The sequence below is a fragment of the Papio anubis genome, chromosome 5 (genome assembly GCF_008728515.1).
Source record: "Papio anubis isolate 15944 chromosome 5, Panubis1.0, whole genome shotgun sequence".
In the NCBI taxonomy this organism is placed as follows: domain Eukaryota; kingdom Metazoa; phylum Chordata; class Mammalia; order Primates; family Cercopithecidae; genus Papio; species Papio anubis.
In genome coordinates this window covers 13,204,894-13,229,045 of record NC_044980.1, presented here as the reverse complement: position 1 = coordinate 13,229,045, position 24,152 = coordinate 13,204,894, and the positions used below count along the sequence as shown (strand labels likewise).

The 24,152-nt window shown below is 37.3% G+C and overlaps 1 protein-coding gene across 1 annotated transcript in view; it reads left to right on the top strand.

The window, feature by feature from the left end:
* The window catches only part of DNAH5 (dynein axonemal heavy chain 5), a 239,087-nt gene that overhangs the window by 50,157 nt on the left and 164,778 nt on the right, over positions 1 to 24,152 (top strand). The window contains exons 18-28 of the mRNA XM_031666810.1: positions 1,757 to 1,922; positions 2,803 to 3,042; positions 4,935 to 5,125; positions 5,214 to 5,301; positions 11,174 to 11,307; positions 16,232 to 16,433; positions 16,995 to 17,230; positions 19,983 to 20,201; positions 21,696 to 21,758; positions 22,073 to 22,311; positions 23,371 to 23,611. Coding sequence (XP_031522670.1) covers positions 1,757 to 1,922; positions 2,803 to 3,042; positions 4,935 to 5,125; positions 5,214 to 5,301; positions 11,174 to 11,307; positions 16,232 to 16,433; positions 16,995 to 17,230; positions 19,983 to 20,201; positions 21,696 to 21,758; positions 22,073 to 22,311; positions 23,371 to 23,611 — 2,019 coding nt within the window. The remainder of the gene's footprint in view (positions 1 to 1,756; positions 1,923 to 2,802; positions 3,043 to 4,934; positions 5,126 to 5,213; positions 5,302 to 11,173; positions 11,308 to 16,231; positions 16,434 to 16,994; positions 17,231 to 19,982; positions 20,202 to 21,695; positions 21,759 to 22,072; positions 22,312 to 23,370; positions 23,612 to 24,152) is intronic.

The window sequence follows — 24,152 nt, the reverse complement described above, 5'->3', positions numbered from 1 at the left end:
AGTTCGGGAACCATGAATTCCCAGTGCCAAGCATCTGCATCACCATGACCTATGCATGCCAGTGGAAAGGGTAGGTCACCTGGTTCATTTGGGTTGGGCTTCTCCTGGATGGGGCAGTGGAAGGTTCAGAGAGTGATGGAGTGAAGGATATTAGCAAAATAATGATTGAAGTGTGAAATCATGTTAGGAGACGGCATGAACCAGGGAGTAAGGGTGAAGAGACCTGGAGAAGACGTGGCATCTAGTGGATTCCTGGTTTGCCAAAGCTGAAGCATCATGGGAATGAGGAAATGGTGGAGCTCCACGCTGATTATTCAAGGAGGACACCATTCAGGATTCAAAGACAGGCCCTTTTAGTGGGTTTCAGCTTTTGGGTGTCATCATGGAGGTTAGTTGTTGAAATGAAGCAGGATAAGTAGAGCCAGCATCTTTCATTTATTTTATTTGTCCTAGGGGATATTTTAATGAGTCTATTTATTACTTCTTTTTCCTCATTGTGTTTATATTCCGCTTTGTTAATTTCTATGCTGTTTACATTTTTATGGTTATGCCTTCTCACAGAGAGAAAGAGTTAAGAGATGTAAACAATGTTGTTGGAACTATGTTAGTCTTTGAGAGGTTATCAATCTCATCTTCTAGAACCCTCAATACAAAGGAATTTTATGATTTCAAACACGTGTTTGTGTTACTGAGAGGACTGGAAGAGCTGCAAGTTACTTGAGGATTCCCTGTGAGAGCTGGCCCTGAGAATGGAGACCACATGTGTGTTTCTCTCCAAGGTAGAGTCAGAGGACTTAAGATTCAGACTTTAAAAAATATTAGTGTTCTCTCAGAGAACTGAGGAGTTAGTTTACATAGAATGAGATGACTGACCTTTGCAAATATTTAGGTTTTGTGGATGTTTGTGATTTTCCAACCAGTAATAACAACGAGCACTTCTTGTGTGCTTACTTTATGCCAGGCACTGCTCTTAGTGTTTTACTTGCATTTGTTTTATGGAATACTTGCAAAAACTACAGTGAGTTCTACTATTATCACCATTATACATATGAGGGAATTGAGACTGAGAAGGATTTTCAGGATCATGCAGAGCAAGGATTTGAATCCTAGTTTCAAGCCATATAAGTTTAAAGATGTGTAATGCTGGAACTTGGAATGGAGCTGGACACTGTGCCTAACTGACAGTCTGTTGTTTCATGGGCTTACTTTCCGACTAGGTGGTAAATCACTGATTCCGTCTGTATCATCCATCTATAACTGTCTGTCTACCTAATCTCCTGCAGAATTGATCACCATGCCCCAAATCATGTTAGTTTATATTTATTAAATCCATTCTTGAGAAATGTACAATATAGTTAGAGGGCTGGGTAATGTCTTTGAAATTAATGAGGGGATGACTATGGTTTGTTGGCAAAGACAAGGAGAGAAAGAAGGGTGGCTGGATCCGATTTATGTGATATGAAGGAAATGTGATGGGAAGAGAGGGTGCTGATGGCTTTTGAAGGTGTTTTCTCTACTGATGGAGAAGTGCCTGTAATTCTGGTCCATCTACACTCATCCAGTTGGTTCCCTTGTCCTTAACAATTTCCTTTACAGGACGCCTGGCCTGTGCTAGTGTGAAGGATGTGGCCAAGCATCACTGGGGCTAAAATCTCACCTGGAGGCTGAGCCACAGCATTCCTTCCACTGCTTCTGTGCTCTCAAGAGCTAGATAAACAATATACCACTGTGCTATCTTTTTTTTTTTTTTGGTTAGGATCTTTGTGTAAATGGTGCACAAATACTACATTTTAAAAGCTCATTAGTGGAGGAGGCAGTCAATGAGCTTGTAAATATGTTGCTGGATGTGGAAGTTTTATCTAAAGAAGAAAGTGAAAAAATATCCAATGAAAATAATATTAATTACAAAAATGAAAATTCAGGTAAGAGATGGGGTAATGAAAGGGTCTTGTTTTTCTATGATATTTGCTAAAAACTAAAACTGAATTTTCTACATAGCAATTAATTTCATACTTCTATAAAACATCCTTTCAATTTTCTAATGATGTGTATAAATCTGAAATTATGGCCCTGAACATATTTTAGTGACTCTATGTTGTTAATTCTTACTACTTTTGGTTAAACTGTGCAAACATGCACTTTTCATTGGCCCTTGTTAGCTTTCTTTGCATTTATGTATGGGTGGGTGTTTTATTTTACCTTATCAATAGAGTTGGATGGATGATTGATTGGAATTCCCCTCAGAGAGCATCTAGACTGAGCAAACCTTTTGCAGGACAGAGGAGAACACTGAGATATGAAGAAGGGAAATTATCCCCCCAAAGTTTTAGGGCTATTGGTGGGAGGTAGCACCAGAACCCAGGCCCTTGGGGGCCAGTGTAGCTTTTTCAGTTCTTGTCTCTCTTGTTGGCTGTTTTCTCATACTGAGAAGGAGATGCCTCCATCAATCCATCTGATTCCTGGTTTCCTCCTCCTACTTTTTGATGTCCTCACTTCCTAAGAAGTGTGAGGTTTAAGTGATATTAAACTTGCATGTAACTTATCCTTTAGTTGCAACAGATGATTCTATCTATCTATCTATCTAATCTATCTATCTATCTATCTATCTATCTATCTATCTATCTATCTATCTATCTATCCATCCATCCATCCATCCATCCATCCATCCATCCATCCATCCAATTCATCCATCCATCCATTCATTCCATTCATTCATTTCCATTCCATTCCATTCATTCATTCATCTATCCATCTATCCATCCATCCATCTAACTTATCACTATCTCTTTCATCTTGTAACAGCAAAAAGAGAAGAAGGAAATTTTGACACCTTGACATCATTCATTAATGCCAGAGCCGATGCCCTGTTTTTGACGACAGTCACGAGGAAAAAGAAAGAAACTGAGATGTTAGAGGAAGAAGCCCGCGAGTTGCTCTCTCATTTCAACCATCAGAACATGGATGCTCTTCTGAAAGTTACAAGGAATACACTAGAGGCCATTCGCAAACGCATTCATTCCTCTCACACAATTAACTTCCGGGGTAATAATCTCATATGGTTTGCTTAGTGAATGATCAGGCATAGTTGCTGGTATGTGTGTGTGTGTGTGTGTGTGTGTGTGTGCATGCATGCGTACGTTCCTGTTAAAATTAAATAATTAAAAATATCCATCATTTATTTTTTTATTTTTATTTTTATTTTTGAGACGGATTCTTGCCCTGTCTCCCAAGCTGGAGTGCAGTGTCACGATCTCTGCTCACTGCAACCTTCGCCTCCTGGGTTCAAGTGATTCTCTGGCTTAGCTGCCCAAGTAGCTGGGAGTAGCCGCCATGGCTGGCTAATTTTTTGTACGTTAGTAGAGACGGGGTTTCACCTCGTTGCCCAGGCTGGTTGCGAGCTCCTGAGCTCAGGCAATCCACCCGCCTCGGCCTCCCAAAGATTACAGGCGTGAGTCACTGCACCTGGCCATATCCGCCGTTTATTTAGTGCCTTCTTGTAATTTTAAACATTATGAACTTGATCATCCCAACAATTCTATTAAGTAGATACTATCTTTACTCTCATGTTAAATCAGAGAACTAGAGCACAGCACAGGGAGGTTAAACAGTTTGCTTAAGCTTTTGTTAATAACATGAAAATTGGTAGTACGTTTAGTCTTTCTGTAATAAGATGAAAATATATAAAATTATTTTAATTGGTGAAAGAAAAAGGTACATACTTTAAAAGAAGTTATATGGAAAAGATTCTTTCATTGTTAAATCATTAGGTTTGTCAGCCAGTCTTACAAAGTGGAAACATCTTGCTAATGTCACACTCTTCAAAGGATATATATGTATTTTACTATTTTTATGCTAATTTAGTACTTTCTAGCTGGTTTCCTCATTTTCAATAGCATCGTCTTTTCCTCAGCACAGTTCAGAAACAGGTGATGTATTTCTCAGGTGGGCCACAAAAATCCGTCAAATCTAGAGGCATCCTGAAATTAAATTTTAAGTTAAAAATGGTAAAAAGAAAACAAATAATAGTAATTAATGAAAACTCAAATAATAGGATAATAAAATCTTTTTATGTATCTTGAATATTGGCATTTGAAGGAAAACATCTTTAATATTTAATTAAAAGTGGGTAAATAAAAGTGGAAACTCTGAAAGATTTTTGTTTGTTTGTTTGGTGCCATGGAGTATTATGTTTTACTTCATTCAAGATGGAGGATAGTTCTTTCTTTTGACACAGGGTTATTATTAGAACTTAATAAATGTTGGCTGATAGGCTAAATATTCAATCACAATTATTTATCAGCTTTTGTATTACAGATATTTGCAACTACGTAAAGTTATGTATGATGTAAAGTTATGTATGATACATACATGTCTATATCTACATACCTATACCTGTGTTCCACCTTTAAAGCTCCTTCAATATGAATGGCAAATTGTGCTTTATTTCTTTTCCATTTTTTTTAACTACTCCACATTTGGATTATACACACCATGGTAGGAAAGATCTATGTTTTATCTGAAATTCCAAAGTGGTTATTTATTCTAACTTTGGCTTATGCTGATAGTCTTGTTCTTCATTCCTGGCTTACTTAGTTACATTTAACTAATTTGTTGGCATCCTGTTATTTGGAAGAATCATCTTTAATATTTTAGAGAAGTGTTTATAATTTAGCCTGATCCCACACAGTGGGTTTCTTTGTGGAGAGTATTCCAAGAAGCTGTAAACAGCAAAAAGTGCCTTGGGTTCCCCTGAACTGCTTTGTTATATTCAGCAATACCAGATCCTCCATGAGTTTTAATTGACTCATTCATTCAACAAGTATTTATTGGATTTTATAGCTATTATGTATTGTTTTAATTCTTATGGTTACAAAGGAAGCAAATCTTATTTTAAATTAAAAATGTGAATTATTCCTTGTTTTGGGTGAACTCAGACAGTAACAGTGCCTCTAACATGAAGCAGAACAGTCTGCCCATTTTCCGGGCGAGCATCACTCTGGCCATTCCCAACATCGTCATGGCCCCTGCCCTGGAAGATGTACAGCAGACCCTGAACAAAGCCGTGGAGTGCATCATCAGTGTCCCTAAGGGGGTCAGACAGTGGAGCAGCGAACTGCTGTCCAAGGTGGGTGTGGGGTGCAGGAATGGTTTCATGTGGAAACCACTTCTTTTACAGATGGGACAGAGCTGAAAAATATCCTTTTACATTGTAGAAAAAGATACAAGAAAGAAAAATGGCTGCTTTGCAGAGTAATGAAGACAGTGATTCTGATGTTGAAATAGGAGAAAATGAACTTCAAGGTAAATGTTCTTTTAGTCTTTTAAAAGAGGCATTGTAAATCAACATTCATTGAGCTTAAATGTTTTTTAACCCCTCCATGTAATTCTCAATTTATTTTAGATCAGAATATTAATCTATGAGCCAATTTGAAGTTGACAAAGTATCAAAGTCCATGTATTTTAATATCATCATTTTAGTTGACTTCTGTTAATATGGTGAATCACATTTATTGATTTGCATATATTGAACAAATCTTGCATCCAGGGGATAAATTTCACTTAATCATGACAAATGATCTTTTAAATGTACTGTTGAATATAGTTTGCTAGGATTTTGTTGAGGATTTTTGCATTTATGTCCACCAGTGATATTGGCCTGTAGATTTTAAAAAATTGTAGTGTGTGTGACTAGCTTTGGTATCAGGGTAATGCTGGCCTTGTAAAATGAGTTTGGAAGTATTCCCTTCTCTTTAATTTTTTGAAGTGCTAGAGAAATATTAGTATTAGTTCTTTGAATGTTTGGTAGAGTTTAGCTGTGCAACCATCTGGTGGTAGGCTTTCTTTTGATGGTAGACTTTAAATTACTGATTTGATCTTTTTTCTTACTATTGGTCTGTTCAGATTTTCAATTTATTCTTGATTCCATCGTGGTAGATTAATTATATGTTTCTAGGAATTTATTCATTTCTTCTAGGTTGGCACAAAATTGTTCTTAGCATTCTCATGATAATTTGTATTTTTGGGTTATCAGTAGTAATATCTCCTTTCATTTGTAATTTTATTTACTTGAGTCCTCTTTTTTACTTAGTCTAGCTAAGGATTTGTCAATTTTGTGTAGCTTTTCAGAAAAACAACTTTTCGCTTCATTGATCTTTTCTATTGTTTTTCTAGTCTCTATTTCATTTGTTTATGCTCTTATCTTTATCTCCTCCCTTCTGCTAACTTTGGGCTTGTTTGTTCTTCTTTCTCTAGTTCTTTGAGTTGTAACGTTAGGTTATGTATTTGAGATCTTTCTCCTTTTTTGACTTAGCTGTTCGTTTTGCTATACTGTTTCCTCTTAGAACTGCTTTTGCTGAATCCAGTAAGTTTTGATATGTTGTGTTTCCATTCTCATTTGTCTCAGGATGTTTAAAAATTTCTCATTTAATTACTTCTTTGATCTGATTTGAGAAGTTTTTTTCAGAAGCATATTGTTTTATTTTCACATATTTAAAACATTTGCATGATTTTTCCTGTTTGATTTTTTTTCTGATTGATTTCTAGTTTCGTACGATTGGTTTGGAAAAGATATTTGTTATAATTTGATCTTAAGTTTGTTAAGGAAGACTCGTTTTGTGGTCTAACATATGATCCATCATAGAGAGTATTCTGTATGCACTCTAGAAGAATGTGTATTCTGTTTCTGTTAGATGGAATATTCTGTCTGTTAGGTATATTTGGTCTAAAGTGTCGTTCAAGTCTAGTATTTCTTTATTGATTTTCTGTTTAGATGATCTGTTCAATCGTGAAAGTAGGGTATTAAAATCCCCTGCTGTTATTCTGTTCTAGTCTGTGTCTCTCTTCAGATCTCTTATTATTTGCTTTATATAGTTAGATGCTCCAATGTTGGGTGTATATGTATTTACAATTATAATATCATTTTGAAGAATTCATTCCCTTATTGTTATATGATGATCTTTGTCTCTTTTTACACTTTTTGATCTGAAGTCTATTTTGTGTTTTCATTTATATGAACTTTATTTTTTCATCCCTTCACTTTCAGTCTATGAGTGAACTTTAAGGTGGAATGAGTCTCTTGTAAGCAGCGTATAGTTGGGTCTTTTTGTGATCTTTTAATCCATTTGGCTACTCTATGCTTTTTGATTGGTGTATTTAATACATTTACATTCAAAGTAATTGTTGATAGGTACAGACTTACTTTTGCCTTTTTGTTAATTGTTTTCTGGTTGTTTTGTAGATCCTTTGTTTCTTTTTTCCTTTGCAGTTTGATAGCTTTCTATAGTGATATATTTTGGATCTTTTCTTTTTTTTTCTTTTGTGTATCTGTTGTAGCCTTTTGTGTTTACTCGAGGGCTTACATAAAACATGTTATACTTATTATAGGTTATTTTAAGTTGGTAACAACTTAATTTTGATTGCATATACAAATTATATACTTTTACTCCCCACCTTATACATTTTAAGTTTTTTGATGTCACACTTTACACATTTTTATAATTTGTATCCCTTAATAAATTTGTGTAGCTCTAGTTGTTTTTAGTAGTTTTGCCTCTTAACTTTTTTTACTGGAAATATTAATGATTTACCCACCACCATTACAGTATTGGAGTGTTTTGGATTTGCCAATATACTTACTTTTATCAGTGAGTATTATATTTTCATATGTTTTCATGTTACTAATAAATATCTTCTTCCTTCAGCTTAATCTCCATTTAGCATTTCCTGTGAGGTGGGTCTTGTGGTGATAAACTCTCAGCTTTTGTTTGTATGAGAAAGTTTATACCATCCCTTTGTTTTTGAAAGATGTTATCGCTGGATATAGTATTCTTAGCAGTTATTTTATTTCAGTATTTTGAATATATCACTTCACTCCCTTCTAACCTGCAAGGCTTCTGTTAAGAAATCTACTGATAGTCTTATGAATGTTCTCTTACATATAATGAAACAGTTTTCCCTTGCTGCTTTCAACATGAACTCTTTCTTTATCTTTAGCTATTGACAATTTCATTATAATGTGTCTTGGTGTGAGTGTTTTTGAATTAATCTTATTTAATGTCCTTTGGGCTTCCTGGAGCTGGCTTTCTATTTCCTCCCTCAGGCCTGGAAATTTTTGCCATTATTTCACTGAGTATGTTTCCTCTCTCTTTCTTTTCTCTTTCTGGCAAGCCAATAATTCATAAGTTGTTCCTCTTGATGGTGTCCCATAAGTCTGTTAAGATATCTTCATTCTTTTTATTTTTTGCTCCTCAGATTGGATGATTTTTCAGTGACCTCTCTTTGAATTCACTGATTTTTTTTCTCTTTCTGCTTGATCTAGTCTTCTGTGGAAACTATTAAATTTTTGTGTTCAGTTATAGCATTCTTCAGTTCTATATTTGCTGTTTGGTGCTTTTTTTACTTTCTGTCTTCGTTGAAGTTCTCAGTTTGTTTTTGTATTTCTGTCTTGATATTGGTGAGGATCTTTATGAATATTACAGATGGTGCCTGACTTACAATGGTTTGGCTTCACATTCTTTTTGACTTTAATGGGGTTATCAGGATGTAACTTTATAGTAAGTCAAGGAGCATCTGTACTTTGAATAGTTTGACTTAACAATTTTTTTAACTTTATAATAGGCTTACTAGGGTATTAAGTGCATTTTTGACTTATGATGGATTTATTGGGATGTAACCTCATCATAGGTCAAGGAGCATCTGTATTTTTAATTCCATGTCAGATAAATCACATGTGTCCACTTCACTCAGAACAGTTTCTGGAGGTTTATTTTGTTATTTTATTTGAACTGTATTTCCCTGTTTTTGTTCATTTTCTTTGACCCTCTGTGTTGGTTTCTGTGTATTATAAAAGACAGCTACCTCTTTCAGTCTTGTCAGACTGACCTCATGTGGGAGGATCTCACTACTTTGACTAGCCAGAGATTTCAAGATGCCTCTGTAATCTTAGTGTTTGTCCAGACTGCTTTCTCTGTTTTTTGTCCCCCCTACCCTGGAGGTTCGGATATGATATGTCCTGTCAGTACCCCTAAGATTGGTAAGGTAGGAGCCAGATCCTCTAGATGTAGCTGGAAATGTTGGCATGTTGAATGCATGCTCCAATTTTTCCTGTCTTCACAGTGAAGCTGAGCACAGGCATTTATCTTCAGTTCTTTGCATTAAGCCAGAGAGAGGATCTGTGGCAAATGCCTGCAATCATGTTCAGGCTGCAACATCTGATTCTGGGGAGATATGTGATAGAAATTGGCCCATTGTACATCCACCTCTTTGTTTTCCATGGTCTATGGCTACTCAAAAGTGCAAAGACCCACTGACTCCCAGAGCTAGCTAGATCATTAAAGAGACAGTCCTTTGGGTAGGAGCTATAGAAGTTGTGGCACTTGGTGCATGTCATAACTCCTTCCAGAAAGAATGGCTAGGCCTAGGCTTATCACTAGGTGAGCCAGAGGGAAAACTCATGAAGTGCTGAGCTCTGGCTCCAGCTGCTGGAGGGGTCCTGTTTGTTTGCCTCATTAGCTCTCTGATGTATGGTTTTTAGAAGCCAGGCCATCAAGTAGCCACTAGGGGGTGTGCCAGAAGCCCCTTCCCAGAAAGAAAATGGAAGCTGCACATTCTTGATCCTTTTCTGCATTGTTCTGAGGGGGTGTAGCCCCTGGTAGTGTTTCCATGTCCATTTACACTTCCTTTCTGTTTTGTGATCTAGGGACATTCACGTATGCCTAATGCCCTTTCTTCAAGTAGCTAAGAGGTTTACGATTGAGTCCTTCGGGAGGTGGCTGCAGAAGTTGGGATACTCAGTGCCTAGCATTAACCCCTTCTGGACAGAAGCAGAAACCTGTGTTTTTTAAGCCCCTTCTCTGCACTGCTCCTGGGGGACAAAGCCTGTTGAAGTGCTTATGTGCTCATATTAAATGGCCGCTTCTTCCTGTGGTTTAGAGAGACACACAAATGCCAGTCCCGTCTGCTCCCAGAGATGGGAGTTTTAGAATGTAGTCCCTTGGGTGGAAGCTGTAAATGTTGGAGCACTTGGTGTGAGGGAGAAACAAGGGGCCATGGTTTTAAAGCCCCATTTCTGCACAACTTCTGCGGAATGAAGCCTCTGTAAGTGCTTCATGCCTGTGTGAAGCCCTCACTGTTTTCTTGTGGTCTAGGGAGACTCTTGTGTGTCTAATCCACTCCACTCTCAGAGCTGCTGAATTAAGAGCCATGGGGAACCTTAAGAGTTATGGTGATACATATGAGGTCCAAAGTCTCATTTCCACAGAGAGAAGCTGTGTGTTGCAGATTCCTTTCCCAATTCTCTGGTTCAGTGCCCAGGGCAGGATCCGTGTCCAAGTGTGTCTCTACTTTTCCTGCCCATTTGATGGGGATGTGTTTTTGGTTATAACATAAGTAGGAGACTCTCCCTAGGTCTCTGACTTTCTCTCAGATGGGACTGATCTGAGAATAGATGTGTATTGGGTGTGTCCATGGGTGGAAGGAGAGCCAGGACCTTCTTATTCAGCCATGTTACTGACTTCATTCTTCTCATTCCCCAGATTTTTGACTTCTTTGGCCAATCTCTTATTTGCCCCCAACTAATATCATTGCCTCAGGCAGCTGTGAAGTTAAGCAATTGTTGCTGATAGTCTTTTGACAAATGCTTTGGGGGTAGGACTTTTTTTCTCAGAGAGTTCTGAATCAGGTCAAATAAAAATTAACTATTTGAACAAGGCTTTTCCAGGGAGCTCCCAGACAGCTCAAAGAGTGAGAATTCTATGGAGCTCCCTAAGGAGCTCCAAGCCCAGGCTGGCCCTTCCAGGGACTGCTAGGCTACTGGTGGGTTTTTTTTTTCCTCCAGTAATGGTTGTAAGGCTGCTGTTTTTCAAGGCTACCCGGCTGCCCTGTAGCCAGAGAGCGGCAGTGGGACTAGAGCAAGTCAAAACACCACAAAACTTGCTGCTGTCACCAAGATTCAGCATTGTTCTTGAATAAACACTTTCTGGATTATTGCAAGGTTTGATTAATTTACAGAGACCTGAAAAGTTGACACTGACAATTCTTTCCATTATTTTCATTGCTTTTTTAAAGGAGAAGATTTTCAGAAGTCCTTGCTTTACTATTACAGAAATATCCTCATCTTCTAAAAGTACATCTTTTGCTAGTAGTGTAAAGTTTTCTCTTCTTTTTTTCTTTTTAGATACCTTGGAGATAGCATCTGTAAATTTACCCATTCCCGTGCAAACCAAGAACTATTATAAGAATGTTTCTGAAAACAAAGAGATTGTAAAATTAGTTTCTGTACTTAGCACAATTATCAACTCCACCAAAAAGGTATGTCAGGAGGGTCTGGCAGCCAGACCTTTTACTTTGCAACATGCATTTGTGTGAGGGTGATCATCACAAGGTTGTTCTGTATGTAGCCTGGGTCTCACCCACTGTACTTTCTGGGGACAGCTAATGGCATCTTGTGTGTGCTCAGCAAATGTTTATCTAACTGAAGATCTTTCATTCTAGATTGCAAGGTGAAAGAAAATTATTCCTACTCTCATACTGTGTTTTGTTTAATGCCTTTAATATCTTCTTTTAATGCAAATGAATCTAACTTAAAAAAAATCTAAAATGTTCTAAACTACAAGTCAGACTGCTGTTATAATTCACCTTCGAAGAACCAATGATACTAACATATTTGAAACAGAATAAGGTTTGTAGTCATTTTTTCATATTTGAGTAGTCAGGCAAATGTTATAAAATATCAGATAAAAATTTATTTATATTGCCACATAGAAATTAGATGAAACTGAGAATAAAGAAGATATTAGTACTATCAATACAAACTTGAACTGGAAATGAATGTACATTCAAGGCAATTTTTTCTTTCAACATAATCTCCTCTCAACTTCCCCTTTTTTGTTCATGCAAATCTATTTTACAGACAAAAGGATGTAAAACCCTGAAGTCATCTTTTATTTTAAAAAAAAAAACTCTTCTAATTCACATGGCCAGTAAGACTTGTTGACTTGTTAATAATGTTTCCCAGTGTGTAAGGAATAGTTGTTCAGTGAGTGCATTTTTCTATTCCTCAGTTTTGATACAATGAGTTACATTCATTTGAAAGCACTCTGAAAAGCTACCATTGCTGTAACAATGTGAGGAAATACTATTAAGTTTAGTTTTAATGTGTTCCCAAGGGAACTGGACATCTTTGCATTTATTCACTTTTAATTTTCCTTTCTTAATATATCGAAGGTCCTGTATTTAATTTTCCCCTAGGGACAGTATTCATATAACTCAATAAATATTTATCTAGTACTTAGATTATTAGGTTCTATACTGAATGGTAAGCAAAGTATTCCATGATAACAATAAATATTCAGAAACATTTTCAAGTATCTCAGTATTCCTAGAAAATAAAATAAAATAAATCAGCAATAAGATCCACTAGTTTCTCTAGTATGATCAACTGCTATTATGAAAATCTAAGAGTAAGAAATCATAGTTAAAATTAACACACAGTGCTGGCAACAAAATACTTACCTCTGTGTCTTTTTTTTGGGAAGAGGTTTTACTCTTGTTGCCTAGCCTGGAGTGCAATGGTACAGTCTTGGCTCACTACAACCTCTGCATCCCAGGTTCAAGCGATTCTCCTGTCAGCCTCCTGAGTAGCTGGAATTAGAGGCATGTGCCACCACACTCTGTTAATTTTGTATTTTTAGTAGAGATAGGGTTTTGCCATGTTGGTCAAGCTGGTCTCGAACTCCTGACCTCAGGTGATCCACCTGCCTGGGACTCCCAAAGTACTGGGATTACAGGCATGAGCCACCGCTCCCGGCCCCTGTGTCACTTTTATTACATTTGCTTTTATATGAAGGAAATGCTCAGATATTAGTTTTCTTAAAATAGTAGAAAAGGTTGGCATTTATAACAACTTGAAGAACTTACTCCAGATTTATAGGATAGCCAAATTGTTTCTGGGAAAATATATGTACTCTTAGTCATAGTATTAGATATAGCCAGCCCTTCACAGCCATAGACCTTTCTGAATGATTCTGCCTCAACCACAGAAAATCCTATGATCCCTGCCCCTTTCCTGTTGCTGTAGCTGATTGGATTAGAGTGTAAACCCAACCTGCCTTTAGCATGCCCATAGGTTGGTCATCAGCTTATAACACAACCTGGCTTGAAAAGATGAGCTGAGGCTGGATGTGGTGGCCCATGCCTGTAATCTCAGCACTTTGAGAGGCCAAGGTTAGGGATCACTTGAGGCCAGGAGTTTGAGACCGGCCTGGCCAACATGGCAAAACTCTGTCTCTACTAAAATCACAAAAATTAGCCAGGCCTGCGTGGTGGATGTCTGTAATCCCAGCTACTCATGAAGCTGAGGCATAAGAATTGCCTGAACCCAGAAGACAGAGGTTGCAATGAGCTGAGATGGTGCCACTACACTCTAGCCTGGGTGACAGAGTGGGACTCCATCTCAAAACAAACAAACAAACAAACTACATTGAGCTGGACCAAACAATCAAAATAACCTTGGTTACATAATCAGAACAACTCTACATGTGTAGTTCATCTAATTTTCCTATTGAGGTCATTTTCCTTTTGAGATCTAGGTTACCTCCATGTGAAAAACTTCTAATTTAATAAAGACAAACACTTTAACATAAAAGAATACCCTCCAACATATTTAGTTAGGGTATATTCTTAATATTATAAGCTTGGGTGTTGAGAGAGCTCCAGATTCTGGAACTTCTACCCATTTCTGGGAATCTTCAATAATCTGTAATTAATTCTTCAAACCATCATACATATGTGATTACGTCTACATGCTGTTGCAATGCATTCTCGGTCTGCATGTCAACACTTCAGTTCATGCAAACGAATCATTTGTGGTTGGGACAGGCAGTGATAGGTTTAGCTTTCTGCATTTTAATGGATGGGAAGTATCACCATCCGTTAAACTGAGGCTCTGAGGGAGTTGGAGTGGAACTGCTTCTTGGTTTGGTGCAGATTGGTGCAATTTACTTAAAATAATCAGTCCATTTAGAATCCTGTAATGCTCAATTATTTCAAATAATTGCATTTGTTATTCTTTATCAGTTAAATTTATTTTTCATGCAGATGTGACTCTGAAATTATAATATAAGGCAGTGGAAAAACTTGATTCGCAAAGGAATTAGAAATGAAGAGACAAATTTTTTGGCTAGGCGCAGTGGCTCATGTTTGTAATCTCAGCACTTTAGGAGGCCGAGATGAGAGGATCACTTGAAGCCGGGAGTTTGAGACCAGCTTGGGTAACACACTGAGTTCTTGTCTCTACGAAAATAAATAAACAACAACAAAAAAATTAAATAGAAAAGAAAAGACAAAATTTTAGTTATTTGTAGATGATTCAATTGTCTACCAAGTAAATCCAAGAGGCTAATCTGAAAAAGAAATTGTGGCCCAACAAGAGTTAAGTTAGTCATCAATGGAAAGATAATTATATGATTTTTTCATAGAATACAATAAACATGTTCCTGAAAATCATCCTGTTTTGAGAAGTTGCATATTTAATATTAAATAATAGGGATTATGAGAAAAACAAGATTGAGGCAGACACAAAATCTATGCAATTTGTAACCAGAGTAGTAATAAAAACAATAATAATCATAGTAAAATATTAACAGTAACAATCATAGTAAAATATTCACACATTTAGTAACACTATAGTAATTACAGAACTTTACTATAAAAGATGAAAGAAGGTTGGTAGAAGTGGGAAAAGGAACAGTTGAGGTTGTGGAGCGTAGAAGCAAAAATAAACTCTACAAAAAACAGGCCAAACTCTGCATTCATTCTTTCTTTCTTTCTTGTTGTTCTTTCTGCTTTGATTGGCATTTATTTATTTATCTATTTTTATTTGTACACATTTATGGGATACATGTGCAATTGTGTTACATGCATAGATTGCATAGTGGCCAGTCTGGGATTTTAGGGTATCCATCACCCAAATAATGTACATTGCATCTATTAGCGAATTTCTCATCACCCTCCCTTCTGAAGCTGATGAGAAATCTGACTCTTCTGAGTCTCTATTATCTATCATTCTGCTCTCTATGTCCATGAGAAAACATTTTTTAAGCACTAACTTATGAGTGAAAACAATATGCAAAGATATTCTTAAGACAGGTGGTAGCAAAATCAGTCCAAAAGGAATAAGTGATGCAGGGGGCGTAGCACACAGGGCTGTACTCCTCTGTGGCTTGCTGCCTTAGCCGGTACAAAGCAGTAGCATTTGTTTTGCTGGGAAAAATAGCATTTGAAAACATGACCTCTGCATTAAATCAATACTATCCGCTATTTACCAATTGCCAGAGAGTCATTTCATCTTTACAGATGCATACTTGGTTAGCAAACTAGACTGTTCATTTACAAATAAATTTTAAAAAATGTATATGCCATTCATAGCCAGTTATAATAATAGTGGAAAAGATCTTGTTTACAGTGACAACATCATTGGAAAATACCTAGAAACATGTGTAATAAGAAGTATCTGGGGTCTCTATGAAGACTACCCTAAAACTTAATAAGAAATTTTTGAAAAAGATGACAAGATATGGAAACATGCACTGTGTTCCTGCTTGGTAAGATGCAGTATTGTTCAGATGTCGATTCTTGTTATATGAATTTATACATTTTATGTGATTCCAGGCAATCTCTCATTGGAGTGATGTTGGCTATGTTCTGTTTGTCCTTCATGCCCCTAAGATCTAATCTCCACCCCCTCCACCTATCTGACCTTAGGCAACATGTCAGTAGATTCCCGTTGAGGCTTCCAGTGGGTTCAGTCAATGAAGAAGCTTTGAGGAGATCTGAGGGGAGCGGGGACAGAGGAGAATGACCTCAGAGGATGTTTTCCATGGCACCCTCCCTGTAGTGGGACCTTGAGCTGTGGTTTTTGACCTAAGGCCCAGCTCCAAGCAAGAGGGTCCTGTGCACAGCATCTTCAAGGACTCTCTTCTAGTTTCTAGAAACCGCTCCTCTCCCATTTGGCTAGGGATGATAACAGTGAAACTGCTACTAGCCCTGGGCCACTGTCCACACTATTGTATATAGTCCCAGTTCAGTTCTTTGGCATTTCCAGATAATCACACAGTTCACTCAACATTTTAATAAATCCATAGGAACCATCAGCAGTTGGCAAATATTCACTTATATCATCGTGCCATTCCAGATTCTTCCTTCTTAACATAAATCTGTTGTTATTTGCATTCAGGAAGTTATTGCATCCATGGATTGCTTCAAACGCTATAATCACATTTGGCAAAAGGGGAAAGAAGAAGCCATTAAAACATTTATTACACAGAGCCCCTTGCTCTCTGAATTTGAGTCCCAGATCCTCTATTTCCAAAACCTAGAGCAGGAAATTAATGCTGAGCCTGAATATATCTGTGTGGGTCCCATTGCTCTGTACACAGGTTGGTTCATTTTCTTTCATATAGTTATATCAATCAGCCAGCATTGTTCTGTCCCTTTACCTAGGTTAGTATTCCAGAGAGTTCTACCTGTCTTAAAGACTGACTTTATGGGCCTCAAGCTAAAAGACCAATTTGTAGATTTTTAAAAAATTTCCTTCTGTATAATTATTGATTCTGGACTATTTTGAACACTTTGCTGCTAAACCTTGAAAAAAAAGGCTAAGTCAGAGAAAGATGTGTGTTATATTTTGAATTAGAACTTACCCTTTATTTAATAAGTAACATTAACAAACATTTGAGGATTATCCCAGAGGGTTCTGATATGTGCTTTTAAAAAAAAAGCATTTTGACATGTGTATTGAATTGTTGTAAAAACAAACTTTATAAAATGAATGAATATATAATGACTAGGAAAAATTATGATTTTTTTCTAGTTCAATTTTTTATGGGTTAGAGGGTTATACACTGTAATGTATTTACTACTGGAGAACAGCGACACTTTGACTTTTCGTACCGGTTTGAGTTTTTAAAACTGAACTGTAGACATTTGGGTTTTTACAGTTGACTTAAAGTTTGCCCTGACTGCTGAGACAAAGGCCTGGATGGTTGTCATTGGACGCCACTGTAACAAAAAATACCGGAGTGAGATGGAAAACATTTTTATGCTTATTGAAGAATTCAATAAGAAACTAAATCGTCCAATTAAGGACCTAGACGATATTCGGATTGCAATGGCAGCACTGAAAGAAATAAGGGAGCAGCAAATCTCCATTGATTTTCAAGTAGGACCTATTGAGGTAACTAATGATCATTTGTTCATTATGGAAATATTCTACATGTTCAATACTATTAGCTGAAATATTGACTGGGTCTGGAGTGAAGTTACTAAATGGTTGCTAAACTGAGACAATACTTTCAATATTGTTGATGATACTGAACCCCTATAGCATGCCTTCCATGGACCAGTTCTCGCCTTCACATGTCACCTAAGGTTCTTCAAAGCAGAGCCTGAGATAAAGATTTCTGTGCGAGTGATTTATTGATGAGTGTTCACTAAAGAAGGGGAGCGAGGGAATCAGGAAAGGAAGCCAGTCAGCTGTGGACTAACTTCAGAATGATCCCATGGGCGCTCTACAACATCTATTGAGTTGGGCCCTCCTTCATGCAAAGGAGACTACCCTTTCTACTCCTAAGTCAGTGGGAAATTGGCTATAACCTCTCCATGAGAAGGCTCACATTCAGCTGAGGAAAATCTTCCCGGGAAGCGGACAGCTGCAGTCCTGATAGCCAGCATTCTCAGTAGTCGGGGATGGGAATACCAGCTGGTAACCAGGACCTGGATGGGGCACTAACAGTGTCCATATATGCATTAACTCATTTCAGCCTTACTATGGCTCCTACTCACATAAGGACACTGAGGGTCAAAGAAGTTACATAATTTGATCAGTGTTGCACATCACTTTTATTTGTATACCATATCATACTATCTTTTCCAGATGAAAATGTCTTTTTTTTGCAGTGAAGTCTGCTTTTATTGACTTATTAATTATAATATTATCAACATACATAGTGTAATGTAAGCAGTGGCAAAAAAGACAGTTAATTGCTTTACAAGCAGACATCCTTAAATAGATTCACTTGAGTAAACATCATCTCTTTCTAAGGTGTCTCCTTAGAAATTTCATGTTAAGCCACCAGCAAAATCACTCTTAGCAACAGCCTTTAAAAAAAAAAAAAAAAAAAAACTATTTTTCCCTAATTAAAAAATAGCATTGCAGAAAAATCAGAAAACACAAAACAAAAGTATGAAATAAAATTTCAAAATTACCATAATCTTATCAATCAAGTACATACCAAGGTGTTGGTATATTTCTTTCCAGCTTCTTTTCATGTCTGTGTATGTGTGTGCAATTTTGAATTCCATTTTTTATTCGTCTTGTAATACTTATATTATTAGAGATGACATAAGAGTATGAATTATTAATATCATTAATAACTTTTCATAATCAGAATTGATGGTGCATGTCTTTAAATTGTATTTGCCACTTGTGATTGTTGACAAAGACCCAAGAGTGGAGACATTAAGGAAAAGAACTTCTCAGCCATGGTGGCTCTGTGGGGTTGGGGGGCGATGTTAACCTCCAGATGAAAATGTCTTATCAGAAATGGGTCACTATATTTGTTATTTTTAAATGAGGCTAGTATAATTGTAGAATTTAAAAATCTCCAGTTGTAAAAGCATCATCTTTTCATCACACCATAATTGGAATGTCTGTACTTATACTCCGATGGTCCAGATCAGACTCTAGTCTCCCATTTTCTGCATCCCTGTTTGAATTTTGAAAAATTTCACATTACCCTGAAAATGGTACACACTACTACACATTTTCACTTCTGCTGTGCTGGGCCAGGGGGATCACATGGTCCATCCTGCTCTCCTTGGATTGAAACATCAAGGCATAGAGACCTTTCTTTGTGCAGGATCAGGCGAGACCCTTGAGTATGAAGAGGAGGTACAGTAACTGGCAATCCTGTTTTCTCCCACCTGGGAATTAAGAATGAAAGTAGAATCAAGTAGACAATATCAAAACATCACCTTTATACCTAATGGAAGTTATTTGGAAGACATAATTTAGTGTATTACTCCAGTTATTCCCCTCCCTTCCATACCCCCAAAAATACACACGTTATAAGATAGTGAATACTAAATTCCACGATTATTATACATCCTCATCCATCAGAGACAGTGTTGGAAAGCTGCAGGGCTTTGTATAGCCCTGATCCGGTTTATGGAACTGCGGTGCAGACCACAGACATGCCTCCACGGAGAGGGAGGGAAGAGAGAGAAAGGCACGGGGCTATGCTTGCTCAAATCAACAATTCTTTTTGCCTCAAATTAACCATCAGGCCCTCATTCCACCTCTATGGGGAGGAGTAATGCTAGGAGAAGAGACTAGGGATATTTAGAGAAAATTCTTTCTTATGAAAACCAACCTTAGCCTCATTTTAATCTTTTAGTGAAGAAAGCCGTCCAGGATTTTACATGCTGAAGGCTCTGATTCAAGAACCCTCCCTTGTGTCTTACTATTGGAACCTCTTATCAATCATGTGAAATCAGGCAGAGTTAAAACCCTGATTTATTTTGTTATTCCAATATTAGAAGTTAAATTATTTTGTTTTTCATTTACTTGATATAATTTTGTAGTCATCCAATACAATTTGGGGACCTAAGTCAAAATATCTTTTATGTGTCTAATGGTTTATCGTTTTCAAAAAGCATTTAAAATGATATTTTTAAATACTCTCAAAGATCCTCTGAAGCAGTCAGAAGATTTTCCCATTTTATAGATGAGGAAACTAAAGCTGAACGGCCCAGTTGCTCAGTTAACCTCTTGCAGTTTAAGGTAGAGTAACTAGAACTCTCAGGGTGGTTTCACTATTATTCTGGTATTTTCCATTCTTATCATTTAATAAATGACTGTGTGTACATTTATGCATCTGACTGGCCAAAATTAAGGTTTTTTTCTTCTTCTTTTTTTTTTTTTTAAGGAATCTTATGCCCTGCTTAACAGATACAGACTTCTAATAGCAAGGGACGAGATGGACAAAGTTGATACACTGCACTATGCTTGGGAGAAGCTGCTGACACGTGCTGGCGAAGTCCAGAATGAATTAGTGTCACTGCAGCCCAGTTTCAAGAAAGAGCTTATTAGTGCTGTGGAGGTATTCCTTCAAGATTGTCACCAGTTTTATCTGGACTATGATTTGGTATGTCTCTGGCTTTCTCTGTTTGCATTTTTGGGGATGAGTGAATAGAGCATGTGAAATGTAGTTGTCTAAAAACTATGGGTAAAACTCTATGAAACTTCCTAGGAATTCCAAAGGAATGGGAATTTTATTTGCATGAGAGAGAAAAACATTTTCTTTTCACAATCCTTTCCCCTTAGAGTTTGTATTAGTCTGTTTTCACACTGCTGTAAAGAACTGCTCGAGACTGGGTAATTTATAAAGGAGAGGTTTAATTGACTCACAGTTCTGCATGGCTGAGGAGGCTTCAGGAAACTTACAATCATGGCAGAAGGTGAAGGGGAAGCAAGGCACATTCTTCACAAGACAACAGGAAGGAGAATGCCGAGTGAAGGGGGAGGAGCCCCTTATAAAACCATCAGATCTCATGAGAACCCACTCACTAGCAAGAGAACAGCATGGGAAAAACCGCTCCCATGGTTCAGTTACCTCCACCTAGTCTCTCCCTTGAGACGTGGGGATTATGGAGATTATGGGGATTACAATTCAAGATGAGACTTGGGTTGGGACACAAAGCCTAACCAAATCAGAGTTCATACATAATAATTTCAACAGAAAATGATAAATTTAAAAGTGCGAACACTGTATAATTTGGTCTGTTACTGAAGTTGTTTGGTAGCATTCTAAATTTGTGTAGAAAAGTACTATTCACATGTAGTTATAATTGTCCTCCTTTCCACAGCGTTGCTTGGTTCCACAAATAATATAGAGCCCAGCCAAGTGCTGGGCCCTGTCCTTGGTGCTGACTACACAGTAGTGGATAAGACAGATCAAGCCCCGCCCCCATGGAGTCCATATTTTATTTACCCATATATATTTAAGTACTGAATCTTCTAATGTAAATATGTTGTGTAACGAGACCCATCTCTAGGCAATTATAATGCGCTACAGAAGGGAAATTATTATATAGAGTTTAGGGTAAAATTTGTACCAATTAACTAGTAGCACAATAAACCACAAAATTAATAAAGTTAGAAGATTGGACCCATGTACCAACTCCATGGATGGAGAAGCACAGAAATCCACATATTTAAGGTTTTCTAATGTAGGAAACTCTGATTGGAATGTTAAGATTATGGGCCACTTTACAAGTGTGTATTAGAATGATAAAAATCTATGAGTTATATGATAGCATTTAGCTCAAAAGCAGACTTTATATGTGCTTCTTTATAGAATAGGCATTGACTCCTGTTTGCCTATGTTACCTAAGAAATGAATAATACATATTTTTAATCTTAAGTTTCTTGACTAAGGTAAGTTCTGGCATTAATTTGCCTTTTTTAGACTGGAAAAATATTTCCAAATAAATCACTTTGTAAGGCTCTTTTTTTTCTAACAAATAAAAACTAAGTTTCCTATCATGGATGAAACCTAACTTTAATATTTAAATACTTTGAGTTCATGAAATTTATATGCAAACACTTCATTCTATTTTTTTTTTAACTTTTTGTTCAGAATGGTCCAATGGCTAGCGGCTTGAAGCCCCAGGAAGCCAGTGACAGGCTTGTTATGTTTCAGGTAATCTTTTTAGTTTCTATGACTTTCGAAACAATGAAACCTTGTTGTGTTTTAAACACACTTATATTTTCTTCTTTGTAAGATAGAGAGCGCTCTTGTGGAATATGGTATGTACTTGCATTAAAAATATGATTTTATAGGATTACAATTAGAAGTGGTTTCTATGAATTAATTATGCCAACTTAGTATTCCTATTTACATGTACCCAGATATCATACATCTCTGGCTTGCTTGTTTGCCAGTCTTATATTTTCATTTGCATGTTTGTTCATGTATAAATCATTTTGATGAATTTTCACTTGTGTTTTTGTTAGAACCAATTTGATAATATCTATCGGAAATACATCACATATACTGGAGGAGAGGAGCTTTTTGGCCTGCCAGTTACACAGTATCCTCAGCTTCTTGAAATAAAGAAGCAACTAAATCTTCTACAGAAAATATACAGTCTGTACAACAGTGTCATAGAAACTGTAAATAGCTATTATGATATTCTTTGGTCAGAGGTGAATATTGAAAAAATCAACAATGAACTATTGGAATTCCAGAACAGGTAAGAAATTAAATGTTTAGCATGCCCAGCAATTGAACTTCAAATGCTTTCTTCTTTGATAGGCAGCCAAGTTCTCTTTTCACCCCAGCTATTTCAAAAGCACATCTTGCTGCATTGTTGTTGTCCATTGACATCACTCTTGTCAAATGTTATTTATTAATTACTCCTGTGCATAGACAATGAGATAAGCACATTCTATCTATCAGGATGAATCATGTTAGGGGCTTTTCTGCAGCTTGGTGGGAGCTGAATTTTATTTATATTGCACTTAGGAAGCATTTGAAGTTAATGTTAGATTATCATCTGGAACAAAAGCAGGGGCCCATGATTTTTCTGTATTGTTGTAGCTGTTGAAGCCAAAGAAAATGGAGACCTGGCTGGGTGCGGTGGCTCATGCCTGTAATCCCAGCACTTTTGGAGGCCAAGATGGGCAGATCATGAGGTCAGGAGATTGAGACCATCCTGGCCAACATGATGAAACCCCATCTCTATTGAAAATACAAAAATTAGCTGGGCATGGTGGCATGTACCTGTAATCCCAGCTACTTGGGAGCCTGAGGCAGGAGAATCACTTGAACCTGGGAGGTGGAGGTTTCGGTGAGCCAAGATCGCACCACTGCACTCCACCCTGGAGATAGCGCTAGACTCTGTCTCAGAAAAAAAAAAAAGAAAAAAAAAAAAAAAAAGGAGAGCTATTTGTTGTATATTTCACTTGACAGCCTGATACACTATGCTATGCTTTGTGCTTAGTAAGTTCTCAGTACGTGTTTGTAGAATTGAATTAGCTTGAACAGCACCTCTACCCTCTAAAATAATGCCTCTAACTAGGTAATAGTTGTGAAGGATTGGAAAAAGTCTTTTCTAACGGGGAGGGCAATTTTCTGTAATATAAAAGTCATCTTTATATTATATTAGCAGATAGCCTGCAAGTCATGGGTTTTAAAAATAGGATAGGTATTCAACGAGGCTGTTTTTGATAGAAATCCTAGCAGACCGTCTTCGTCCAGTGCTGTCTACGGTCATATTTCAATGGCCTTTCATGTTGGTTTCCCGTCACAGGTGTCGGAAGCTGCCCCGGGCCTTGAAGGACTGGCAGGCTTTTTTGGACCTGAAGAAGATCATTGATGATTTCAGCGAGTGTTGCCCGCTGCTGGAATACATGGCCAGTAAAGCCATGATGGAGCGGCACTGGGAAAGGATAACCACCCTCACCGGGCACAGTCTGGATGTGGGGAATGAAAGTTTTAAGTTAAGAAATATCATGGAGGCACCTCTTCTGAAATACAAAGAGGAAATAGAGGTACAGTTGACAGAGAGCATGGTGTGGTGGAAGACTGCAAGGTCTCATGGGATTGATGTGATAACATTTCTATGTTATGGAATATTGAATCAGTAAACTACACTCAGACAATTGAAACTCTTCTCCTGGCATTCAGCCACTAGTTCCTTCAACAAATGTTTATTGTGCCTAAGATGGGACAGGTTTGGCATCAGGATATAACAATGCAGTCCTGCATTCACAGATTATTAAATAATTATACAAATAAAGGCATAGTTATAAGCTGTGGCAAATACCATTGAATAAAATGTATGCTGTTCTATGAAAGCCTATGATAGATGAGTTTGGCTCACCTGGGGGTGATAAAGCTAGGGAGGGCTGGGATGCATGCATAGGACTGGCTGAGGTGAAGTGGAGCCTACCTGATGTTGTCGTGCATTGGGTGACCATCTGGGAGTATGTGTTGTGTGCATTGGGCTGACAGGGAGTATGGTTGTGCTGATTGTAAGGATCACTGGTAGTGATCTTTGGAGAAAGAATTGAAGGAGAACAAGGGAAGAAT